Source organism: Lissotriton helveticus, chromosome 11 (assembly GCF_964261635.1).
Source record: "Lissotriton helveticus chromosome 11, aLisHel1.1, whole genome shotgun sequence".
In the NCBI taxonomy this organism is placed as follows: domain Eukaryota; kingdom Metazoa; phylum Chordata; class Amphibia; order Caudata; family Salamandridae; genus Lissotriton; species Lissotriton helveticus.
This window is the reverse complement of record NC_136072.1, coordinates 893965831-893987069: the sequence shown is the minus strand read 5'-3', so window position 1 is coordinate 893987069 and position 21239 is coordinate 893965831. Positions and strand designations below refer to the sequence as shown.

Below are 21239 nucleotides of genomic sequence, written 5' to 3'. Positions count from 1 at the left end.
AACAAAATCCCCTGCTAGTAAAGATGGTTATGTAAGCACAGCAACTTCTTCACTAATCTTCTCATGATCAAGTTTTAGACCATCTGCCATCGTCCTAAGAACGTTTCCCTATAAGAGCCATATAAAGAATCATTTTTTCCAGTGGCATACTAAGGCATTGAAGGCGAGAAAATAGGCCCATGTGGAGGAGATGTAATGTAGCAGATAAGGTGCCAACTTTGGAACACAAAGACTGGGGTCGCAATACTGGTTTTGGCACTTAAATAAAAATTATATTCTGGGAAAAATAATTGCTCTTACTGTGCTTATAACTGTGAATATGTGAAATGCAATGGATGTACTCAATCTTGTACCTTCTCTGGTCTCCATTCACCACCAGCTAAATAGCTGCTTTATGAATATGAATACATGCATACAGTATTGTGATGGGTTTTGCTTTACATGACACCTTATATTGTTAATTTACATATGTTCTCATTGTGGACTTGTGCACCACATTATTCAATTGAAATCATTGATTGGATCTTAAGTAATAAAGGACAAGATGTATCAAAGGGTTTTACCCATTCTCTGCATATGAGAAAATGTGATCGTACAGAAGGCCCTACGTCTATTATCTTGCAATAAATTATGCTACATGTAATCCTTTGACAAATAAAAGAATTTGGGAAATGTATTTTCTGCCATGATGGACAGAGGTATGGTGCTCCGGATCCTGAGTGCAGAGATAGGAAAAGTCTGCTGTCTTTTGTGGTTGTTGCTTTTTTACACTTCTTAGGTTTGTCTGGTGGTGTCTTGGCTGCAGGCGTTCTTCTCTGCACGATAAGCGGGTGTGCTAGTTGTGATGATTTTGTAAATGATGCAGCTGGTTTTGAGAATGGTGTGGGCCGGTAAGCGGAGCCAATGAAGTTTCATCAGGACAGGAGTGATGCGATCATATTTCTTAAGGCCTTGGATAAGATATGCTTCAGCGCATGGAATGCCCTAAAGGTGTGCCACTATGGAGTCTAGGAGGTCATGGAGTACAGCATTACCACCATTCTGATGGAAGTATAAGTTCTTGAGCATCAGTTCTAGAGTTACTTTCTAGAAGAAACTGTTTGAATTCTTTAGAAGATAGAGCTAGTATGAGTCAGTATTTGATTTTTGGCAATGTGTTCCTTGAGAGAGAAGTTGGTGTCCAGGGTAAATCCAAGTGACCCCATCATTCAGTGAAAGTTGGGGTTCAAAGCAGTCAAGGTTCATATCATTAAGCAGGTTGGTACTTTATCTTGTTTCTTGCTCTTGGCAAATAACAGTAATTCTTTCTTGGTTGAGGCGAGCTTCAGATGGACATCAGACATCAAGGTACAGATGATGTGCGGGCAGTGTTTGAGGCGCTGTATGCCTGAGGCACAGGAAACCTTCAAGTAGAGCTGTGTATTGTCAGGGTTTGTGTAGCTCATATATGATAGTAGGGAAAATCAAATTAGCTTCAACATGAATAGCTCATTAAATTCTCATGTTTTTCTTCACTGTAAATCAATACTCACAAGGGTACATTTTTCCCAAAACAATGTCAAGAATGATATAGAATAATAGTTCACAGTTCTCCCATTGAGAGAGCAAGGGAGCTTCAGATTCTTGAAGGATCAGAGCAGTCCTCCAACTAACTGTACCAATGCCACTATCCAGTTAACAAACATGGCCACACAGACTCAACCTAGCTGTGTCCGTCTTCAGACAGAAATGGTGGTGTTTTCCAACTGTTGGACTATCAAAAATAGAACAAAATGACCTAAATTCGGGAAAGGACAAGCAAATAAGTACAATAGAAACAAATAAGCAAAGCAAAAATGGCTTTCAGACTTGAGGTTTACAAAGTTCATATTTTACAACAGAGCTTCACACCCACCTCATAGACAGCACTCAAATCTCTAAAAAAGGTTTTGGCTCCATCCAGTAAAAGCTCATTCTCTGGACACACCACAACATAGACTAAGTCACGGTGTCCTCCATAAGGCTCCAGTAGCAACCTCTCCCAGAAAGGCAGTGAAAATGGAGAAATGGTAAGAAAATCCTTGTCGTAGCCCACGAGCAAAGTTGGTATGGGAAGAGGTTCTGGAGATTCATCTGACCCTTTACAGAGTGGAAAAAAAGTAAAATAAACCATTACAGACTTGTGGCAAAATTCATGGAAATAGAGCATTTTGGATGTCTTCAATTATGTAGTTAAAACACGTACAAAAAAAATGAGGAATAAGCAAGAAAGACTGTTGAACAATTTATACATCAATTTTAACGACTATCCTTCGTTGATATTCTCTATTAGGTCGCATGCAGCCAAATATTCCTCATTCCTGGGACAGAGCATACCCAAGAACACTTTTTTAAAACAGGGAGAACACACAAAGTGCTAGACTCATCAGCACCTTTGATTCATTAAAAACCCCTTCACGGACAAACAAACCAGGCCCCTCTCACTCAACAATCAACTTCAGTTTCTTTTGTACCAGGTATAGAAAAATATATCCATCTTTTTCCTGATATATGAAGTCTTAGGGAAAGGTAGGTGGTGGTGGTGGAATGTGTTCTCGATTGATAATAATCATGCAGGGGAAATATTGCTAAAAGTTAAGGAACTATGTCTTTTCCAGAACAGCTCTTAAAATTGTTAGAGGAATAGATTTGGAATGATATAACAGTACTGAAATTGTAACTGTGCTTAATCATAGCAACAATAACCTTGCCTAGGAATAGCGACAATAAGCCCTGACAAAAGCATTAGAATTTCTGCATGTATATTAATCAGGTTTTCTCAAAATTCACAATCACAGAAAGGGTACAAGTAGAGGCAAGAGCAGTACAGTCTCCGAACTCAAAAAATTACAGAGCAAGTAGCATGAATGCAAGCTTCCCTCACCCATACAACAAAAATAATGGCCAGCAGCAGTTCAAGCATTCCATATACATAAGTCAAAGCAGAGTCCACAACAGTTCAAGATGGAGACACCTATACTGTACACAGAAAGAAAGGAGGAGTGAACAAAATATGAACCTTCTCATGGTTTGTGTAAACATAATCTAACACATTTCTAGGTCCTGTTTTCTGCAACAAATAAGAGCACAACCTTTTCGATTGATCTGTTTACAACAGCTAAATTACTACAACTAAATACTCCGTGAGCACAGCTTTTCTAAATGTAACACTAACTGAACCTAAAACATATGTAAATAATAACAAGAGTGGTGATCTTTTTTCATTTAATCCACCACTTCAAGAGGCAAAAGTATCTCAACTAAAATATTTTTGAGAAGCAATCTCTTAGTAAATCACAACAATCTAAAACAGACCGATTATAGTAACCCCTGCATAAACCAAATCTTAGCACGATTTATGAGGCAGACATACCATAAGTCCCACGTCCTGCCATCTTGTGGAACTGCTGCCAGGTGAGCGGCCCTTGGACGTGTTGAATATTATCCCATGTCCGTCCTGTCCTCTTCTTCTGAATTGCATCCTGAAGGAAAGGTTGTAAAGAAAGTAGCATGCGCACCACATCATGCGAGGAGAGCAGGCTGATGTCAAGAACTGAAAAAGATATACACAGGAGAGTTAATTATCAATGAAATTATATGGTAAAGGCTGTAAAGTAAATGTGCTATTACTGCCAAGAAAACTACCTACTTCAGTATCTCTTTTTACTGACTCTTGCAACTGTTTAAACATGATAAAATTCTGCAGAAGTCAAGCCAGCCTGCTAGATGAGTCTGTACAATTGTATTCAACACACGTTTGAGCTTCCTATCACTGCTGCTTCCCCATAGTCAGGTACCACACTAAACTGATTATAGAAAGTCAACTGTTAAATATTTGATGTGCCAGCAAGACTAGAGTTAAGGGTATCTTCATGTAGCGTATGTAAAATGTGTGCTGTCTTTAATATCAACTATATATCACAACACAATATTTCCCACTCTCCATGAATCCCAGAAGATGGAAACTTTTTTGTCATGTGTGACGTGGCTGCTCATAAGCTATGGAACTCTTTCCTCTGTGAATTATATAGAGCTTTGCTTTCCTCCTATGTCAGACCTTTGGTCAGTGCAGAAATCATTGGTAAATGCAGTTTCTCAGTAATGGTGTACATGTTAGTTGACCCAAAAAGGCTGCATCCAATAAATGTATCCTCTGTTTACTAAAAGTCCAGTTCATGTCAAATTTCAGCTGGCACAAGCATCTGCCATTTTTCATTAGTTTAGTGAAAGGGTGCATACCACTGTATCTCTCCTGATTATCACCTTAATTGTAATCTATCTTTTTTGCTGAAGTGCTTTACGATTTAATGGTCTGAGTTGCTTTCGGTAAAGATCTTTTTGTCACACACCTGCTTCAGTTTGCCTGCACCAGCAATAAACTGCACCCCCTTCTTTCTCAACGAGTCAGGCTATCTGTGTTCACCTCAGAACCCAAGGACCTCATCTTGGAGTCCCACAAGGATCATCGCTCAGCCCCACTCTGTTGAAAAGTAACAAGTTACCTTCAGTCACCCCTTATCTGGTAGACTATTTCTAGTCGCAGAGTCCTTACTGTGGAATTTCCCCAGGCGTCAAACTAGATCCGGAAGATGTTTCGTGAGCTGTGCCCCTGCGTGCTGATAAATGACACTGATCGGCTCCATGAAATACGTCGTTGTCATCCTTGCCACAAGTGGCGTTGCAGTACCTATATGGGCACCATCCAGGTGTGCTGAGGTCAGTTACTTTTCAAGATTTTCCATGCCAAAAACGTAGACCCATGAAGAACACGGACCACTGTTGTGTCAAAACTAGGGGCCTGAAAGGGTCAGACCTTGCTCTAGAAATCCGTTTGCAGACCAGGGAGGATGAGAGGGTTGGTAAGGAACCTGCAGCTAGAAGGTAAATAACTTGTTCATCTGATAGATACTTCTAGCCTCAGATTCCTTACCTTAGAATAGATACCCAAGCAATGCCATCCCTGGAAGAGGGCCTGCAAACTAATTACATACGAGAAAGACCTGCAGGACTGAACAAGCAAAGTGCCCATCCCTGGGGACCTGCTTATCCAGACAGTAAGGTTTGGTGAACGTGTGCAGGGAAGACCACGTAGCTGCCTGGCAGATATCCAGGACCAGAACACCACATGCAAGCACTGTGGTCACTTTACCTCTGTTGGAATGAGACCACAAACCTTCTGGAGGTTGGTTCTGGGCTAGTGCTTTGCAGATTTTGATGCAGAGCACAACCCATCTGAAGATGGTCCAATTCTGCACTGTCCGACTTGTCTTTGCACCACAAACCTCATGAAGAGTTTGTCGTCCATCTGGAACTCTTGTGTGCAATTACGGTAGAATGACAAGGCTCTTTTTGGGTCCAGAGGGTGGAGTTATTACTCTTCATTAGAGGGATGTGGAGGAGCATAAATGTTAGGCAGGGTGGTAGATTGGCCTTCATGAAAAGGGGCGACTTTTGGTGGAAAGCAGACCCTTGTGCGAAGCACCACTTTGTCAAGCTAGATGAAGAGTAAAGCAGCTTAGATGATTAGGCCTGCAGCTCACTTCCTCTCAGGCAGATTTAATTGCCACAAGGAAGGCTAGTTTAAAAGTGAGAAGCCTGAGGGGACAATTGCTTAAAGGCTCAAAATTAGCGTAAATCAAAAAAGTTAAAATCAAATTAAGGTCCAACTGAGGCATAAGGAAAGGAGGAAAGAGAGGAGTAAGACCCTTGAGGAACCTATGTACAATACGGGACTTGAACAAAGAGGGTTGATCAGGGAACTGGATGAATGCAGAAATGGCAGATATATAGCCTTTAAGAGTGACCAGAGCAGAGCCCTGCTGGGCAAAATAAAGAATGAACGCAAAACCTCAGAAAAAGGGGCAGAAAGGGGAATCATATTTTTGTGCACAGCATGCCACAAATGTATCCCAACGGCATATGTAAACTGTCGTGGTAGAGGGACGCCTGGCTGCCAAGTTGACATTACAAACTTCGGAAGGAAGATAAAAAGCTATGAACCTTCACCACTCAATCTCTGCGCAAGGAGGAAGAGAATAGACAGGTTCGGGTGGAGAATCCTCCCTTACTGCTGCGACAGAAGATCCTCCTGAAGAGTCGGCCTGATCAAAGGGTCATGGCAAACAGATTTAACCAAGGCTCTCACCACTGTTGAAAGAGAACTTGCACCACCTCCAGATGGACTCTGTGACCCCGTCACATGTTGCACCACCAGAGAAATGCCCTGGCATTGCAGAGACGCATGGCCTCTTGACAAAGGGTCCAAGACCCCACCCCACCCTCTTTGTTGCAACACCACATGGCGGTGGTGTTGTCTGTGAACACTTGTACCAGATTTCCCTTGGAGGATAGAAAGGCTTTCAATGCCACTTGAATCATCCAGAGTTCCAACATGTTGATGTGGAGTCCAGAGTTCGCTGGAGATCAGAGTCTTCTGATTTTCACCTCTCCTAGATTACCACACCATCCCAGGAGTGACGCTTCTGTCACTACTGTGACATCTGGGTGGGAAAGGGAGAGGTGTCTATCTCTGACCCAATTGCGGTTCATTAGCCAACACTGCAGATCGTTCTATGTCAGAGATATTCCCCCGATGCTGCGCCCACTGGAACTTCAGGTCCCACTGCAGTGCCCGCATATTCCATCTTGCATGTGTCACTAGCAGGAGGCCATAAAGCTCAGCAACCTCGAAGTCCATTTTACCGAAACCCTGGACACAGGCTGAAATATCAGTACCAGCCTGAATAACCTGGACTCGCTGCTCTGGAGCCTAAGCCCAAAACTGCACTATGTCCAGAACAGTTCTGATAAAAGGGAGAGACTGAGAGGTAATCAAGTGTGACTTTGGTACTGAGATAGTGAACCCCAGCGAGTGTAGAAGTTTCTCCCAAGTCTGGAGGTGGGAGAAGACAGCCTGGGGCGAGCCTGCTTTAAGAAGCCAGTTGTCGAGGTAGGGCAAGACTGGCAACCCTGACTACTGCAGATGGGATGCAACCACCGCCATCACCTTGGTGAACACCTGAAGGGCGCTGGTAAGGCCTAAAGGAAGTATAGTGAATTGAAAGTGCTCGTGTCCTACCGTAAGCCACAGTTTGCGCTAGTGGGCAGAACCGGAATATAAAAATAAGTATCCTGCAAGCACAGCACTACCATGCTGTTTCCTGGGTTCAAGGCACACATGTCCTGAACCAACATGAGCATTCTGAATTTCTCCTTTTTGGGTAAGAGATTGAGAGTTCGGAGATCGAGTATAGGACTAAGGCCCTTGTCATTTTTGGGAACCAGAAAGTAGCGGGAATAACCACCACAGGTTACTTCTGGCATTGGAACCAACTCTATGGCTCCCTTGACCAAGACAGCCGTTACCTCCTCACAGAGAATAGATAGATGATCCTTCATCAGCCGATTGTGAGAGGGCAGCATGGGGAGAGGGGTATTCTCAAAGGGGAGGGGAGCAGCCTCTCTGACAATCTGCAGACCTCACTTGTCCGATGTTATGGACTGCCAGTGGGGCAAGTGATGGCATATCCTGCCGCCAATTGGGTGCAATTGATGGTAAATGTGCAGACTAGGAGAGTTTGGAGGCTGCTGCAGTAGGGGGGAGGTGGCAGACTGCCCAGAGCGCTGGCCACCTGACTCACGGGGTCTGTGGGTACTGCGCCCTCGACCACACAGAGGCTGGGGAGCCTGCGCGGCGCAGTAGCTGGGCTGTAATTGGCACGGAAGAAAGCCCCTTCTGTAGCCAAGCAAGGAGAGAAAGGCAGATTGGGGTGGACTTGGGGCCGCAGAGAGGCTTAAGGATCTGGCCATAGCACAAGAGTTCCTAAAGTGCTCGAGCACCGAACCAGCCTGGTCTCCTAAGAGACGGGTGTCATCGAAGGACACGTCCATGAGGGAAGTCGGACATCCCCCGAGAAGCAAGTCGTTCTCAGCCAGACATGATGCCTAAGGGCCACTGACGTTGAAATCGCTCTGCCCAGCAAATTAGTTGTGTCAAGTCCGCATTGAATTGTGAACTGTGCTGCTTCTCTATCAGTAACAGCTTGGGAGAGTACAGCCCAGGCCTCCTCCGGCAGGACCTGTGGCAGCACTTTCACTACCGTATCCCACAGAGTGTGGAAGTAACAGCCCAAAAGGCATGCAATGTTCAGCCAGGCTGCCGTAAGTTAGGAGGTGGAAACTTGGACCACCAAGGGTGTTGGGTAAGGTAGTTGGGGTCCACAGGTGCGGGCGATGGCGGCAGGCAAGCAATCGTCCAATTGAGAGGAGCCCCTTTGTTGGGTTGTGACCAGGTAATCAATAGGACGTTTGTGAGGGAGTTACTGAACAGGAGTAGAGGTTCCAACGTGGAGACTCCTTTTTGTAGCACCTCCATCAAGAGATTAGTCTTGACTGCCACTGTGGGCAACTGAAGGTCAAGAACATCAGCCGCCCTACGCACCACCATTGTGTATTATGCGCCCTCCTCCATAGCCATGGAAGAGGGAGAAAGCAGACTAGCACCCGGAGAAGTATCTAGGCCGCTGTCCTCACTCAGGTCCTCACACCAGTCCACATTCTTATCATCATAAGCCTGGTATTCTAAAGGGGCCATGATCTCTCCCAGTTTTCTACAAGGCCTAGCCAATGAAAATAAGGCTCAGGTCCGATCTGGGAGGCAGGGCTCCTGTCGGCGTCTGATGACGCCTCTCTGGCTCTGTGTCGGGGATGACTATGGGCACAGGGATGACAATGGGGACGGCGCTGGCAGAAGCATCGGGGCAGTCGCCAGGGAAGTACGAGATGACCTGATCAGTGCCAGTCCGAATCTAGGAATGGATCCATGAGGCCTCATCTGAGCTAGGTCAGAGCTGCCGGTGAGGAACCAGAGGGAGCTCCTTCCGACCCCTCGTGCACGAAAGCACACTGGCTAGGTCGGACTGCCCTTAAATTTGATGCATTGCCACATAGAAACCTTTGATGGGCGGGGGGTCCCTCCGGCCTTCAGAAATATGGGAAAGAGCAGAGATGGTCCGGCGCAGGGTCTGGAGAACAAGGCCTTGAATGCCAAGGATTCCTAGTCTGTCAGCCGACAGACAAGGGGAAGCTGAAAAATACTTTGACTTCTTACTTCTTCTTATGCCTCCCACCTGAAAGCAAGACTACTTTGAGCAGGACGAAGAGGACGTTGGACTCCACAAACAATCCCAGGACCTGTCCCCTCGACCAGGGTCACATGCTGGGCTGCTAGTAGCTTCAGGGACAACTCTCTCAAAGACTTTGGAGCCAAAGCCCGGCAATCGGAGCACAAATTGGTGTCGTGGTTGTGGTCCACACAAAAAAGGTGTGTGTCTCGGTCGCTGACATGGGCCAGTGAAAGGTCCCACTGGGCTTAAGATCCGACTCGCATTGAGGACATCCTCGACACACCAGGAGGTAGACCTCGAAAGAAGCCGACAAAACGTTAAAAATAAAATTACAGAAAAAGGGGAAGCTCTTCTCCGGATCAGCACTGACAGGTGCAGAAAGAAAATAACTTGTCAGCGTGCCTGGGTGGCGCCTATATATGTACAGCAGCGTATCTTCTAGCACACCTGACAATGGACACTGAGCCGATCAACACCACCAACCAGCAAGTGGGAGTACTGCTCAGGAAAAATCTTCCGGATCCAGGCTGACACCTGGGAAAATTCTAATGTAAGGAATCTATGGCTCGATGTCTCTATGAGATATGCAGGATTCCTCTAGAACACATAAGATCCCAAAGAATCAACATCTCCTACAAGGACATTTAGCTCATTTGTTCCCTCTCAGACGACACTGTCACCACCAATACAAACTTCAAACAATGCATGAGCAGCGTGGCCAATTGGATGAAAGAAAAGTGCCTCAACCTCTACACAGATCTTGACACTTCACCTGGTGGTCTGCCGATCTTGGACCCACACTCAACCCAACTGACCACGCTAAGAACCGAGGGGTCATCCTGAACACCAACTTCACCATGATATCCCAGGCCAATGTTGTCACTTCCTTATGCTTCCACATCCTCCACATGTTATATAAAATCTTCAAGTCGCTCCAACTGCACACTAGACGTACCATCACAAGCAGATTAGACTACGGCAATGCAGTCTACACAGAAATACCAAACAATCTCCTTCACAGACTTCAAATCATCCAAAACTCAGCCAAAAGACTTGTCACTGACCTCCCACGCCAAACCCACACTACACCCCTTCGGAGAGAGCTCCACTGGCTCACCATCCAGAAGCCCTGCCAGTTCAAACTACTCGCATGCATTCAAGTCAATACACAACACGGGACCCACATACCTCAACCACCAGCTTCTCTTCCACCAAACATCACCATTTGAAACTGTGTGTTTTGAGGCTGCCATTAGTTACATAATTCATTCCATTAAGCCACTCAGTATCATTCTCACACACCCTACATCCACAGAAGTGGAACGAGAGGTCGATCATTTTCATACCAAGTCGTCAAATCCTGGAAAAACCTTCCCCAACACAATAGGGCCTTCTCCTCACTTCTGGAATTCCGCAAGAAGGTATAGGCCTGGCTATTCAACCAGTCTTCTTGCAGAACCATTGAGACTACAACACACAACAGAGCTGACCAGGTCTGGAAAAAAATGTGTAGCTGTACTGGCGAAGGTGCAAAAAGATGGATGCATGCATGAACATATGATGCTGAAAAACACTGACTAGATGAATCCCATCAGACCACCCATTGTGGTGGAATTTACGTCATATGGGATGTTACTGATCACTCCAAAACACAACCGACCATGTAGTGCCGATATGGAAATGGATGTCAGGAAACTAGCCGTGATATTCAACATGATGTGATATTTACTAAAGTGCAGTGCTTATGTGACAATAGTGAAATTTAAAATTGACTACACGGGCGTTGTAAAATATTCAAACCACGCTCCTTGTGTCAGGAGTTAAAAACACGCCGAGTAATAAGATTACCCTGTGGCGTTTGTGCAAATCGGTCGACATGTTTCAGCCAATGGGGCATCGCCCCGGCTTTCTTCAGGACCATAACCAAAAATGCTACTGCACACATGAATGAAATATTAAATCAACACGAGACAATGTACTAAGAAATAGGTACATATCTACCAGGAACCATCACATTTGAATGCCCACTGGAAGGAAAGGAGAACACATCTTCTTCCCAGCTTTGTGTGGGTGAAGACCTCACCTCACCCGGCAACCGCTCGGGAGTATGAGGCCCCGCTCTGTCCGTCGGTGCCTCCGATGGTAAGACGAGCGGAAGGGGAGGTTAAGAAACCTAAACACTAATCCATGGAAAAACATTTCACCATCAGACAGGGAATCCTTGCAAGAGAGAAAGAAATGCAGGAAAGTAAGAAAAGGAGGAGTGAAATGGCGATAGGAAACCAGTTACACAGAGACAAATCAGTACTGTTAATGAACCCCCGAAGGGCTGTCTTGATATTTGGCAATCCTTCGCATCATTTACTAGTGATGGCAGGCTCCTAAGGACAAAAAAACTTTGGACCACTGCACTTGTCCCCTTCCGCTCGTCTTACCATCGGAGGCACCGACGGACAGAGCGGGACCTCATACTCCCGAGCGGTTGCCGGGTGAGGTGAGGTCTTCACCCACACAAAGCTGGGAAGAAGATGTTCTCCTTTCCTTCCAGTGGGCATTCAAATGTGATGGTTCCTGGTAGATATGTACCTATTTCTTAGTACATTGTCTCGTGTTGATTTAATATTTCATTCATGTGTGCAGTAGCATTTTTGGTTATGGTCCTGAAGAAAGCCGGGGCGATGCCCCATTGGCTGAAACATGTCGACCGATTTGCACAAACGCCACAGGGTAATCTTATTACTCGGCGTGTTTTTAACTCCTGACACAAGGAGCGTGGTTTGAATATTTTACAATGCCCGTGTAGTCAATTTTAAATTTCACTATTGTCACATAAGCACTGCACTTTAGTAAATATCACATCATGTTGAATATCACGGCTAGTTTCCGGACATCCATTTCCATATCGGCACTACATGGTCGGTTGTGTTTTGGAGTGATCAGTAACATCCCACATGACGTAAATTCCACCACAATGGGTGGTCTGATGGGATTCATCTAGTCAGTGTTTTTCAGCATCATATGTTCATGCATGCATCCATCTTTTTGCACCTTCGCCAGTACAGCTACACACTTTTTTCCAGACCTGGTCAGCTCTGTTGTGTGTTGTATATCGTATATAGGGGTATGAGCAGACAGGTCATTAAATATTCCCCTTGACCCTCCATATACTTGTTTTGTTTTTTAGAACCATTGAGACTGCCTGCATTCAGGCGAAGCCTCATCACACGACTACACTCACCTACTCAGTGCCTGGATACCATCATAGGTGACTAGCGGCGCTGAACAAATCCACTTCAAATTACCTACTTTTAAAAGTAGGTACATTTTCACTGCATACCATATCTGTGTTCAGCTCCTCCTGGTCCTCTTTAGCTCTGGCTTAATTGTTTTTGGCATTGTGCCCAGGATGAGGGTCGCCAAGGAGGTCTTTTATTCTCCCCTCCAGTCTTGCTGCTATCAGCTTTGAAAATCAAGTCTACTTCCTATCATCATCCCACTCATCTCAACAGTATTTCAAAAGCTTTTACAGTTGCTCTGGAGATCTATTTATTTGATCTTTTTGCTGACTACAGCAAGCTTGGTCGGTGAAGCCTTCATCAGTTACAGTGGGACACTTCGAATTACTTTTTCAATTTGGTTATCAACACAGAACCCTTGAACTAGATCTTTGCTTATAAAGATGGAGAGCTTTTCAAATTTCTATGCTCACCTGCCACATGGTGAAAAACCAACCCAGTTCTTTATATGTTAAAGGAGTAAGTGCAGTGGTCCAAAGTTTTTTTGTCCTTAGGAGCCTGCCATCACTAGCAAATGATGCGAAGGATTGCCAAATATCAAGACAGCCCTTCGGGGGTTCATTAACAGTACTGATTTGTCTCTGTGTAACTGGTTTCCTATCGCCATTTCACTCCTCCTTTTCTTACTTTCCTGCATTTCTTTCTCTCTTGCAAGGATTCCCTGTCTGATGGTGAAATGTTTTACCATGGATTAGTGTTTAGGTTTCTTAACTGTTACAAATATGGAGCAGTCCTCCTCAAGGCTATAGTTTACTCCTTTTTACCAAAACACCAATTAAGCTAAAGCCTTATTTAACTAATATTAATCGATTTGTTTATTTCAACTGTAGCAAGTTTCCATAACAATACAACCACAATTTCACAAAAAATGGCAATAAAAACAACAAACCTGGACCACCCAGAATATCCTTTGGGAAATACCAGCAATCACCATACGGCACAGTTTTGGGCTAGTCAGATGTTTTACTGGGCCTCCCAGATAGTTCGTTATTAATGACTGGTTACAAAGGGACTGACAAAAACCTACCTACAAATTGGAGCTGGAATGCGTTGAGGCACATTGGGCTCTAAATCTGAAGTACAGCCCTTCACCAAACTTCCACTTCTTTGCTGTTATGTTATGCGGCGCTCAGGCACATTAGCATATTCTACTCTAACAGCAATGACTTCCCCTATGGCAGGGCGCTCGGTTAGCATGGACGGGAAAACTCTTGGGATTCTCTCAATGGCACTTGATAGGCATCTCGACAATGGGGAATGGAGAAGCAGAAACATTAAATTGTTTGTGGAACTGGCAACGGAATTTCACTTGCATAAAACACAATTTTACTGCCATATGCAAAAAGAAATGCCTTAGACACCCACTGGTGGGGTCCCACCAGGTTGCTAGATCTCAGCACCCATGCCAATCCAGCTGGTGATAGATAGACTTGGAAAAGAGGGCATCTCATGAGTGTACAAAGCGAGTAATTAATTCACCTTAGCAGTTCGCGCAGCTCCATGCGACATGGGACATCTGGGTACACTGGAGGGCAGTAAATGAATTGAAGCCAAAATGATACCCAGGGTGCTGACCATCACCATGTGCTTCAGGCTCATCTAATTCAAAATATTCTACTGTTTTTACTACTGCCCTTCGCAGCTGTACAGAATTAGTAACGCACGCAGCCCGGACTGCGTTAGATGTGTCGTGTCAACCGGCCCATTCTACCACACAATATGTGGTAGAATGAGATTCAGAGGTATTGGCTGTCCAACAGTTTGTTGGAAGGTGCACTAGATCAAAACCTCGGCCTAAACCAAAGGTTGCTCTTTTGGGGTTGATGGATGACTTGATGGTCCACAGTGTCGCACCCTGGTGACAATGGAGTACATGACTGTCAAGAGAAACATAGAGCAACACTGGTACGACTGGGATTCCCTGTCAGTCAGAGTGGGCTAGAACAATGGACCATTTGGCCAGAATGGAAGCGCTAGTTTACAAAGGTAGAGGGACTGAGAATGAAATATGTAAAGATATGGCATCTCTGGCTTGAACATGTTTCTACAATGCTATTTCCCACATGCCGGGACTGATGTTAACGCACTTCTATAAAAGAAATATATTATATGCCGTAACATTCATCTTGATTGCTGGAACCCGACACAACCAAGTCACATTTTATTTTGTATATTATTGATGGAAAACCAGTAAAAAGAGCTTATAAATAAAAATAGCAAAAACTTAAAAGCAGCTTAACCAATGAATATTTGCATTTTGACATACCTAGTTAAAAAGAGTAACAGCATAACAGACCCCTGGAGTAGGTAAGCTTTGAAACCATTTTCTTTTGTTTCCTCTTTCAATAAAGAACAAGATGTTGTATTTGTGGCATCTTTTAAAACCTTAATTCACACTGTCAAGGAAAACTATAGTAAGGTGCCCCAAACAGGTCAGGCCACAGTCCTTTTAATTCACTTTCTTTAAATATTGTAGGCTTAAGCTCTGTTGCATGAATTTGCTCCAGAACTTATGAATTGTTTCCTTCAATTCACGAAATATATTCCATTTTAGGCATAGTAATTGAAAACAAATTAAATGCATCATTGGGCCGTTCGCATTTGTTAATTAATTAGTGTGTAGTAAGGATGACGCTGTTTATTTCTGTGAACTACTGTCTAAAGAACACATTGACTGCACGGTCTTACCTTGTGTTCATTTAACCATGTGTACCAATTGTTAGTAATATTTGTAGTAAATAGTGATCTGATGATGCACTTTGATATCCCTTCATAACAATGTGTGTAACTACTTATGGAACAAATAACATAGAAAACTGCCTCTCCAATACCAACCTACAGCTTCCAATGTCTCTCCAATACGGCAACCTTGTTAGCTTGGCACTTCTGTCAATCCAGTCAGGGGAGTCATCCAATGGCTGAGCCCTAAGCAAATCTCTCCATACCTCCATGCCATGCCCACTACCACCTTAAAATACCAAACAAACCCTACAGAGATTTGTGTGGCAGTCGAGCTGAGTATCGAGAAACCTACCAATTCCACTCCCCTACTCACCCTAGTGAAAACTATCCTTCCTTGACCAGTTTTAAGAAAACCCTGACACTGCTGGATCAGGGAAACGGAGGGCACATAGAGCAAATTCTAAACGGCAGTCAAGTCAGAGGCAGAGTGACAGCTGCTGCATATTTATTGGCGGTAGTGAAAGCCAGGGTAGTAGCTTCGGGGGTGGGGGGGTAGTGAAGGGTGGAAGGGCTGCAGTGTTTGGGGTGTTACACCCCCCCCCCGGTTATAAATGTATTTTGTGATAAATAATTGGATGCAGGTGCTTTCAGTTGGGTATGGTGAGGTGTCTGTTGGATTTCACCAGGACTTTTTACACAGACAAAAATAAACACACACTGCACTCCCTCTCTCTGTTTGGTAAGATGTAAGTTTTTTTTGGTTAAGTCACAAAATGTGCTTTGTCTCACTTAGTACCCCTACCCATCTGCACTCCTCGCCTTTTCTACTGCCCCTTAAGCATCTTTAGTGTGCCCTGCCTGTCCTATAATGTATTTCAACATCATCTGCCAGTGTGATTGCTGCAAAATCTGAAGCGCCCCCTCCCCACCGCCTGCCTCTTACTGACTAAGCTATGCCCTCTGGTGAAGGCCAGTCAAGGTAAAAAATGCTCTATTCTTCGATAAAGCACTAGGCCCAAACACACTACATTGCCCTCTATGGCAAACTTAGAGCACCTCTGGCAGATGTCCATCAGCAAAGGTCCAAATTGTTCACTAACTGGTAACACCTGGCAATCAGACCAAACCACCACCAGGGACAGGGTAGCCCTCTGTTGGGGCTGAGATAGACTTAAGAGGCTCAAAGCTTACGTATCAACGACTCAACACCACACCACTAACGAAGATGTAGGCACATTCTACACATTGAATGTGATTAAGTAAAAAATGCCCACCTGCCCAGCCCCTTGTATTTCTATTGTATGAATCCGTTTTGAATACAGATACTATACCATAGAGTATTAGGGAGCTTAACAGACAACTAAGAATCAAATGCAGTTGATAAGTGATAATGAGAAGTACAAGGACAGGAAAGGTTAAGTTAGAATAAATAGAAAAAATATGCTTATTTCAAGAAGAAACAGCACAGGTGTATTTGAACTATTTCTAGAATGAGAAAGTAGTAGTTTGAGGTCTTACATTAACTGGCAAAGAGCTCAAAAGAGTCACTACAACACCACTGAATGTCTAAGTGTGAGGGGAGTTCTTGGTGCTTCGAAAGATAAGAGTTTTTACTTGAAGTATCTTGGTACACTTGGCATAGCAAGTAGTTTGATATAAAGGTTAGGGAGACACCCTTATTGACGAAAAGGGAATGGGTATGAGGTAAACACAAAAATGAAGGTTTCCCTTTTCTTGGTTGCGAGTGATAGATCGGACTTTTTTGGGCAGTCTTGCTATCAGATCATGATTCAAACAAGCATTTACAATGCAATGGTCTCGGCATTATTAAAGGTAGAGCTATTGGCATTGCTCATGACATTTTTTTTAAAATCATAAATAATAGGCATTGTCATTTACATTGCCAATAGCTTAATCGTTAAATAAATGGCATTGCCATTTACAATGCCAATAGCTTAATAGCTCGCAAATGCATGACCTATTGCATTTACACCCACACACACAAAGCCACCCACACACATACAGAGCCACACACACATACAGAGCCACACACACACACACACACACACACAGAGCCACACACACCCAGAGCCACACACACACACACACCCAGAGCCACACACACACACACCCAGAGCCACACACACACACCCCCAGAGCCACACACACACACACAGAGCCACACGCACACACACACACAGAGCCACACGCACACACCCAGAGCCACATACATACACACAGGAGAGCAAGAACAGCGAGGGGGCAGTGAAGCAAGAACAGCCAGGGGGCAGGGAAGCAAGCACAGCCAGGGGGCAGGGAAGCAAGCACAGCCAGGGGGCAGGGAAGCAAGCACAGCCAGGGGGCAGGGAAGCAAGCACAGCCAGGGGGCAGGGAAGCAAGCACAGCCAGGGGGCAGGGAAGCAAGCACAGCCAGGGGGCAGGGAAGCAAGCACAGCCAGGGGGCAGGGAAGCAAGCACAGCCAGGGGGCAGGGAAGCAAGCACAGCCAGGGGGCAGGGAAGCAAGCACAGCCAGGGGGCAGGGAAGCAAGCACAGCCAGGGGGCAGGGAAGCAAGCACAGCCAGGGGGCAGGGAAGCAAGCACATCCAGGGGGCAGGGAAGCAAGCAGAGCCAGGGGGCAGGGAAGCAAGCACAGCCAGGGGGCAGGGGAGCAAGCACAGCCAGGGGGCAGGGGAGCAAGCACAGCCAGGGGGCAGGGGAGCAAGCACAGCCAGGGGGCAGGGGAGCAAGCACAGCCAGGGGGCAGGGGAGCAAGCACAGCCAGGGGGCAGGGGAGCAAGCACAGCCAGGGGGCAGGGGAGCAAGCACAGCCAGGGGGAAGGGGAGCAAGCACAGCCAGGGGGCAGGGGAGCAAGCACAGCCAGGGGGCAGGGGAGCAAGCACAGCCAGGGGGCAGGGGAGAAAGCACAGCCAGGGGGCAGGGGAGAAAGCACAGCCAGGGGGCAGGGGAGCAAGCACAGCCAGGGGGGCAGGGGAGCAAGCACAGCCAGGGGGGCAGGGGAGCAAGCACAGCCAGGGGGCAGGTGAGCAAGCACAGCCAGGGGGCAGGGGAGCAAACACAGCCAGGGGGCAGGGGAGCAAACACAGCCAGGGGGCAGGGGAGCAAACACAGCCAGGGGGCAGGGGAGCAAACACAGCCAGGGGGCAGGGGAGCAAACACAGCCAGGGGGCAGGGGAGCAAACACAGCCAGGGGGCAGGGGAGCAAACACAGCCAGGGGGCAGGGGAGCAAACACAGCCAGGGGGCAGGGGAGCAAACACAGCCAGGTGGCAAAACTGGTCCCCGTCACGCCACACAGATCTTCAGGAATTCAATCTGTTCACGTCCACATAACACGTAGAAAGCACGCCTCCGGACGTACAAAAGGACGTTCGCAGTGACGTCACCTACGTCCATCCGGCGGCATAGAGGGCGGACTAAAGTTCGTGGCGTCCTATAACTACAACGACCAAGTCACCCAAAGCAAATATGATGACGACGAAACCTCCGGACCTTCAAATGTGCCCCAAAATATATATTGCGATTATACAGAGAGAACCTATGGCCAATTTTTTATTCGACACAGCGTTCAAGCCACTGCTGAATTGGGAACACCACAAAGGTTTCAGGCCACAGCCTACAGTGTTACAAGGTGCTCCAAATTCGTTTTTCCTAAAAACCCAGATGAAAGCAACGAGTAGTCCGTTACAGAGGAAGCAGTAATGGTTTCCCTGTAAACGCCCGACTAGGATAGCCCCTAAAATTAGTCAGTAAAACAGATCTATGAAGTACATACATTTAAAAGCAGATTAAAATTGCAGAGTTGAGGACATTCTTTTTTTGGTCAGGCATACACAAACTTACATAACTAACACATTTAAAATCGCCCTTAAGAATGAATGGCGTGTTTCTATACCAAAATCATAGTTTTGTGCATCCAGGTACACAAACCTCAGACTACATGTATGACACTTGATAACCTAGGAGTGCCATTCTCCTCCAACCACCCAAAACAAAGAGATGGGTGCAGTGGACACCGTAACAGTTACTCGAACATGAGTTACACTGGGCTGAGAAAACCCAAACAATACATTGAGGTTGTACATAAGAACAATAGAAACAGTGCAAGACAGGAACACACGTGCTCCAAATAAAAGGAGACAGAGAAACAAGAATCCAGGCATGCTTCTCTTTGAAACTAGATCAACAGAATCCACTGTAGATGAATATCTACAAACCGTGCACTAGAAAAAACTGACATGCAAACAGCCATTTGGAAGTGCACATGGTCTAGTTCCTCAATAACATTGCTATAGGATAGGCTGAGGGGGCCTCAAGACCAAGATCCAAACTGCGACCCAGCATGCATGCAGAGAAAACCTACTGCAAATTGAGCATTCCCACAGGTTAAGCGTAAGGTGGAAACACCCAGACTTACTTATAAGGATAATTCACACCCTCCAAACTAGCCACCCACACATTATGGTTACAGGAATGTCGATTCCCAGTGGAGTACCTTTTCTGGATGAATCAAAGAAAGACCAGCACAGTACACTAATGGACCAAATAAATCGCCAACGCTGGGCTATACAAATATGTAGTGACAATTAACATGTTACAAGTTGAAAGCTTCTTAGCCACTGCAACTGACAAAGCAACCATGAACCTTTCAGAATCAGAATTCTCTTTATTTGGATGCGAACAGCCATAAAAGAATACGCGACGTGCAAAAAAAGCAATAAAATTTATACCACATCATAAGATGACTATTTTTAAAGCAAACAAATAAGATGGATACAATAAACCATTGTGGAGTAAAAATAGCTAATAGACTCAAAAGAAATTGGCTGAACTAAACAAAAAAGAAGGAAGAAACAGAGTCCGATACCAATTCATCAATCCGCTAGGGCAGGAATATATTAATCTAAAACATCGACCTCCTAGAGCGTACTGCCGCTTAAATGAAATAAAGGCATCTAACAACATGCTTCATCATCTGGTAGTGCTAGTAAAAAGTGGTAAGCTTGAATACATAGCCGTACGTTTTTGAGCCTTAAAATGGGTATAAGAAATCTTTGAGTATACATTTTATAATTCACAGAAAAACAGGAAATGTTTGTGCACGCTATATCTTAATCCTGGGCCATTTATACCACCTATTTGCAGAATACCAATAAGAGTTAGGAAAGATTTTATTACTGCTCTCAGTTTTCGGGCTGGTGTCGTGAAATACTCCTTTGTTTCCCAGGAACCTTTCTTAAGCGTACAGTTAATGACAATTTCATACCATATCCCTAACTTCAGTATTTTAACTGCTCATTAAAGGTGCAGTTTCCGATGAAAAACAGTGGTTCTTTATATTATGCTTCTAAGTTAGAGAATTTTAAACAATGCTCAATACAAAGGCAGGTAGAAGACTGCACTACGAAGACCAAACTGCATCAATATCTTTCATCCAGACCACGATGAAAAAATGTTAGCCTATGTTAATAAACAATTAGGTAATTTCAGTTATTCTAGAATTATGTGATGCACACAAGGATAGGCTTATTTAATTAGTAATATGCAAAATTTGTGTTCAATTTGGGCTCAAGTACATTTTTAAAATTACTTTTTCAATTTTAATTTAAGTAATAATACCACATTACGAATTGGGTATTACATCACAGCAAGGGAAAGCTACCCCGTTAAAGCAAGTAAAAAAAACGAGTGCCAAAATGGCATCTTTAAATGCTGAAAAACACATGGCAACAAGGTTTCTGCATGTTACCGCTCACTTAATTAGGTATGGTACCATAAGTCCAAGGCAAAGTTACACTTACCAATTTCGGACACTGAGGTACGTTTTTTGGTCAACTCTAAACAGGGCCAGGATCCAGTTCTGAATGGCATTTTTTTTTTGTACAAGAAAAAGTACTTATCACCAGGGTCAGATTGCCCTGGGTAGTTAGATGGTTAGAGCTTCATTGTTATCACAAACCGCAAGCCACACCACAATTATATTTGCCAGCGAATGCTAAATGCCTATACTGAACTTCACGGCAACATAAGATATCACTTCTGGGTGTTTGCAAAAAAGGGATGGGAACACTTATCTGTGGCTTTCAAAGTGCAATTTC

The 21239-nt window shown here is 44.9% G+C and overlaps 1 protein-coding gene across 2 annotated transcripts in view; it reads right to left on the bottom strand.

Moving 5' to 3' along the window:
• Positions 1 to 21239, bottom strand: part of MED13L (mediator complex subunit 13L) — a 916648-nt gene that overhangs the window by 107554 nt on the left and 787855 nt on the right. For both annotated transcript variants that reach the window (XM_078667133.1, XM_078667134.1), the window contains exons 18-19: positions 3392 to 3571; positions 1895 to 2118 (exon numbers count right to left, since the gene is read on the bottom strand). In XM_078667133.1, the coding sequence (XP_078523259.1) occupies positions 1895 to 2118; positions 3392 to 3571 (404 nt within the window). The remainder of the gene's footprint in view (positions 1 to 1894; positions 2119 to 3391; positions 3572 to 21239) is intronic.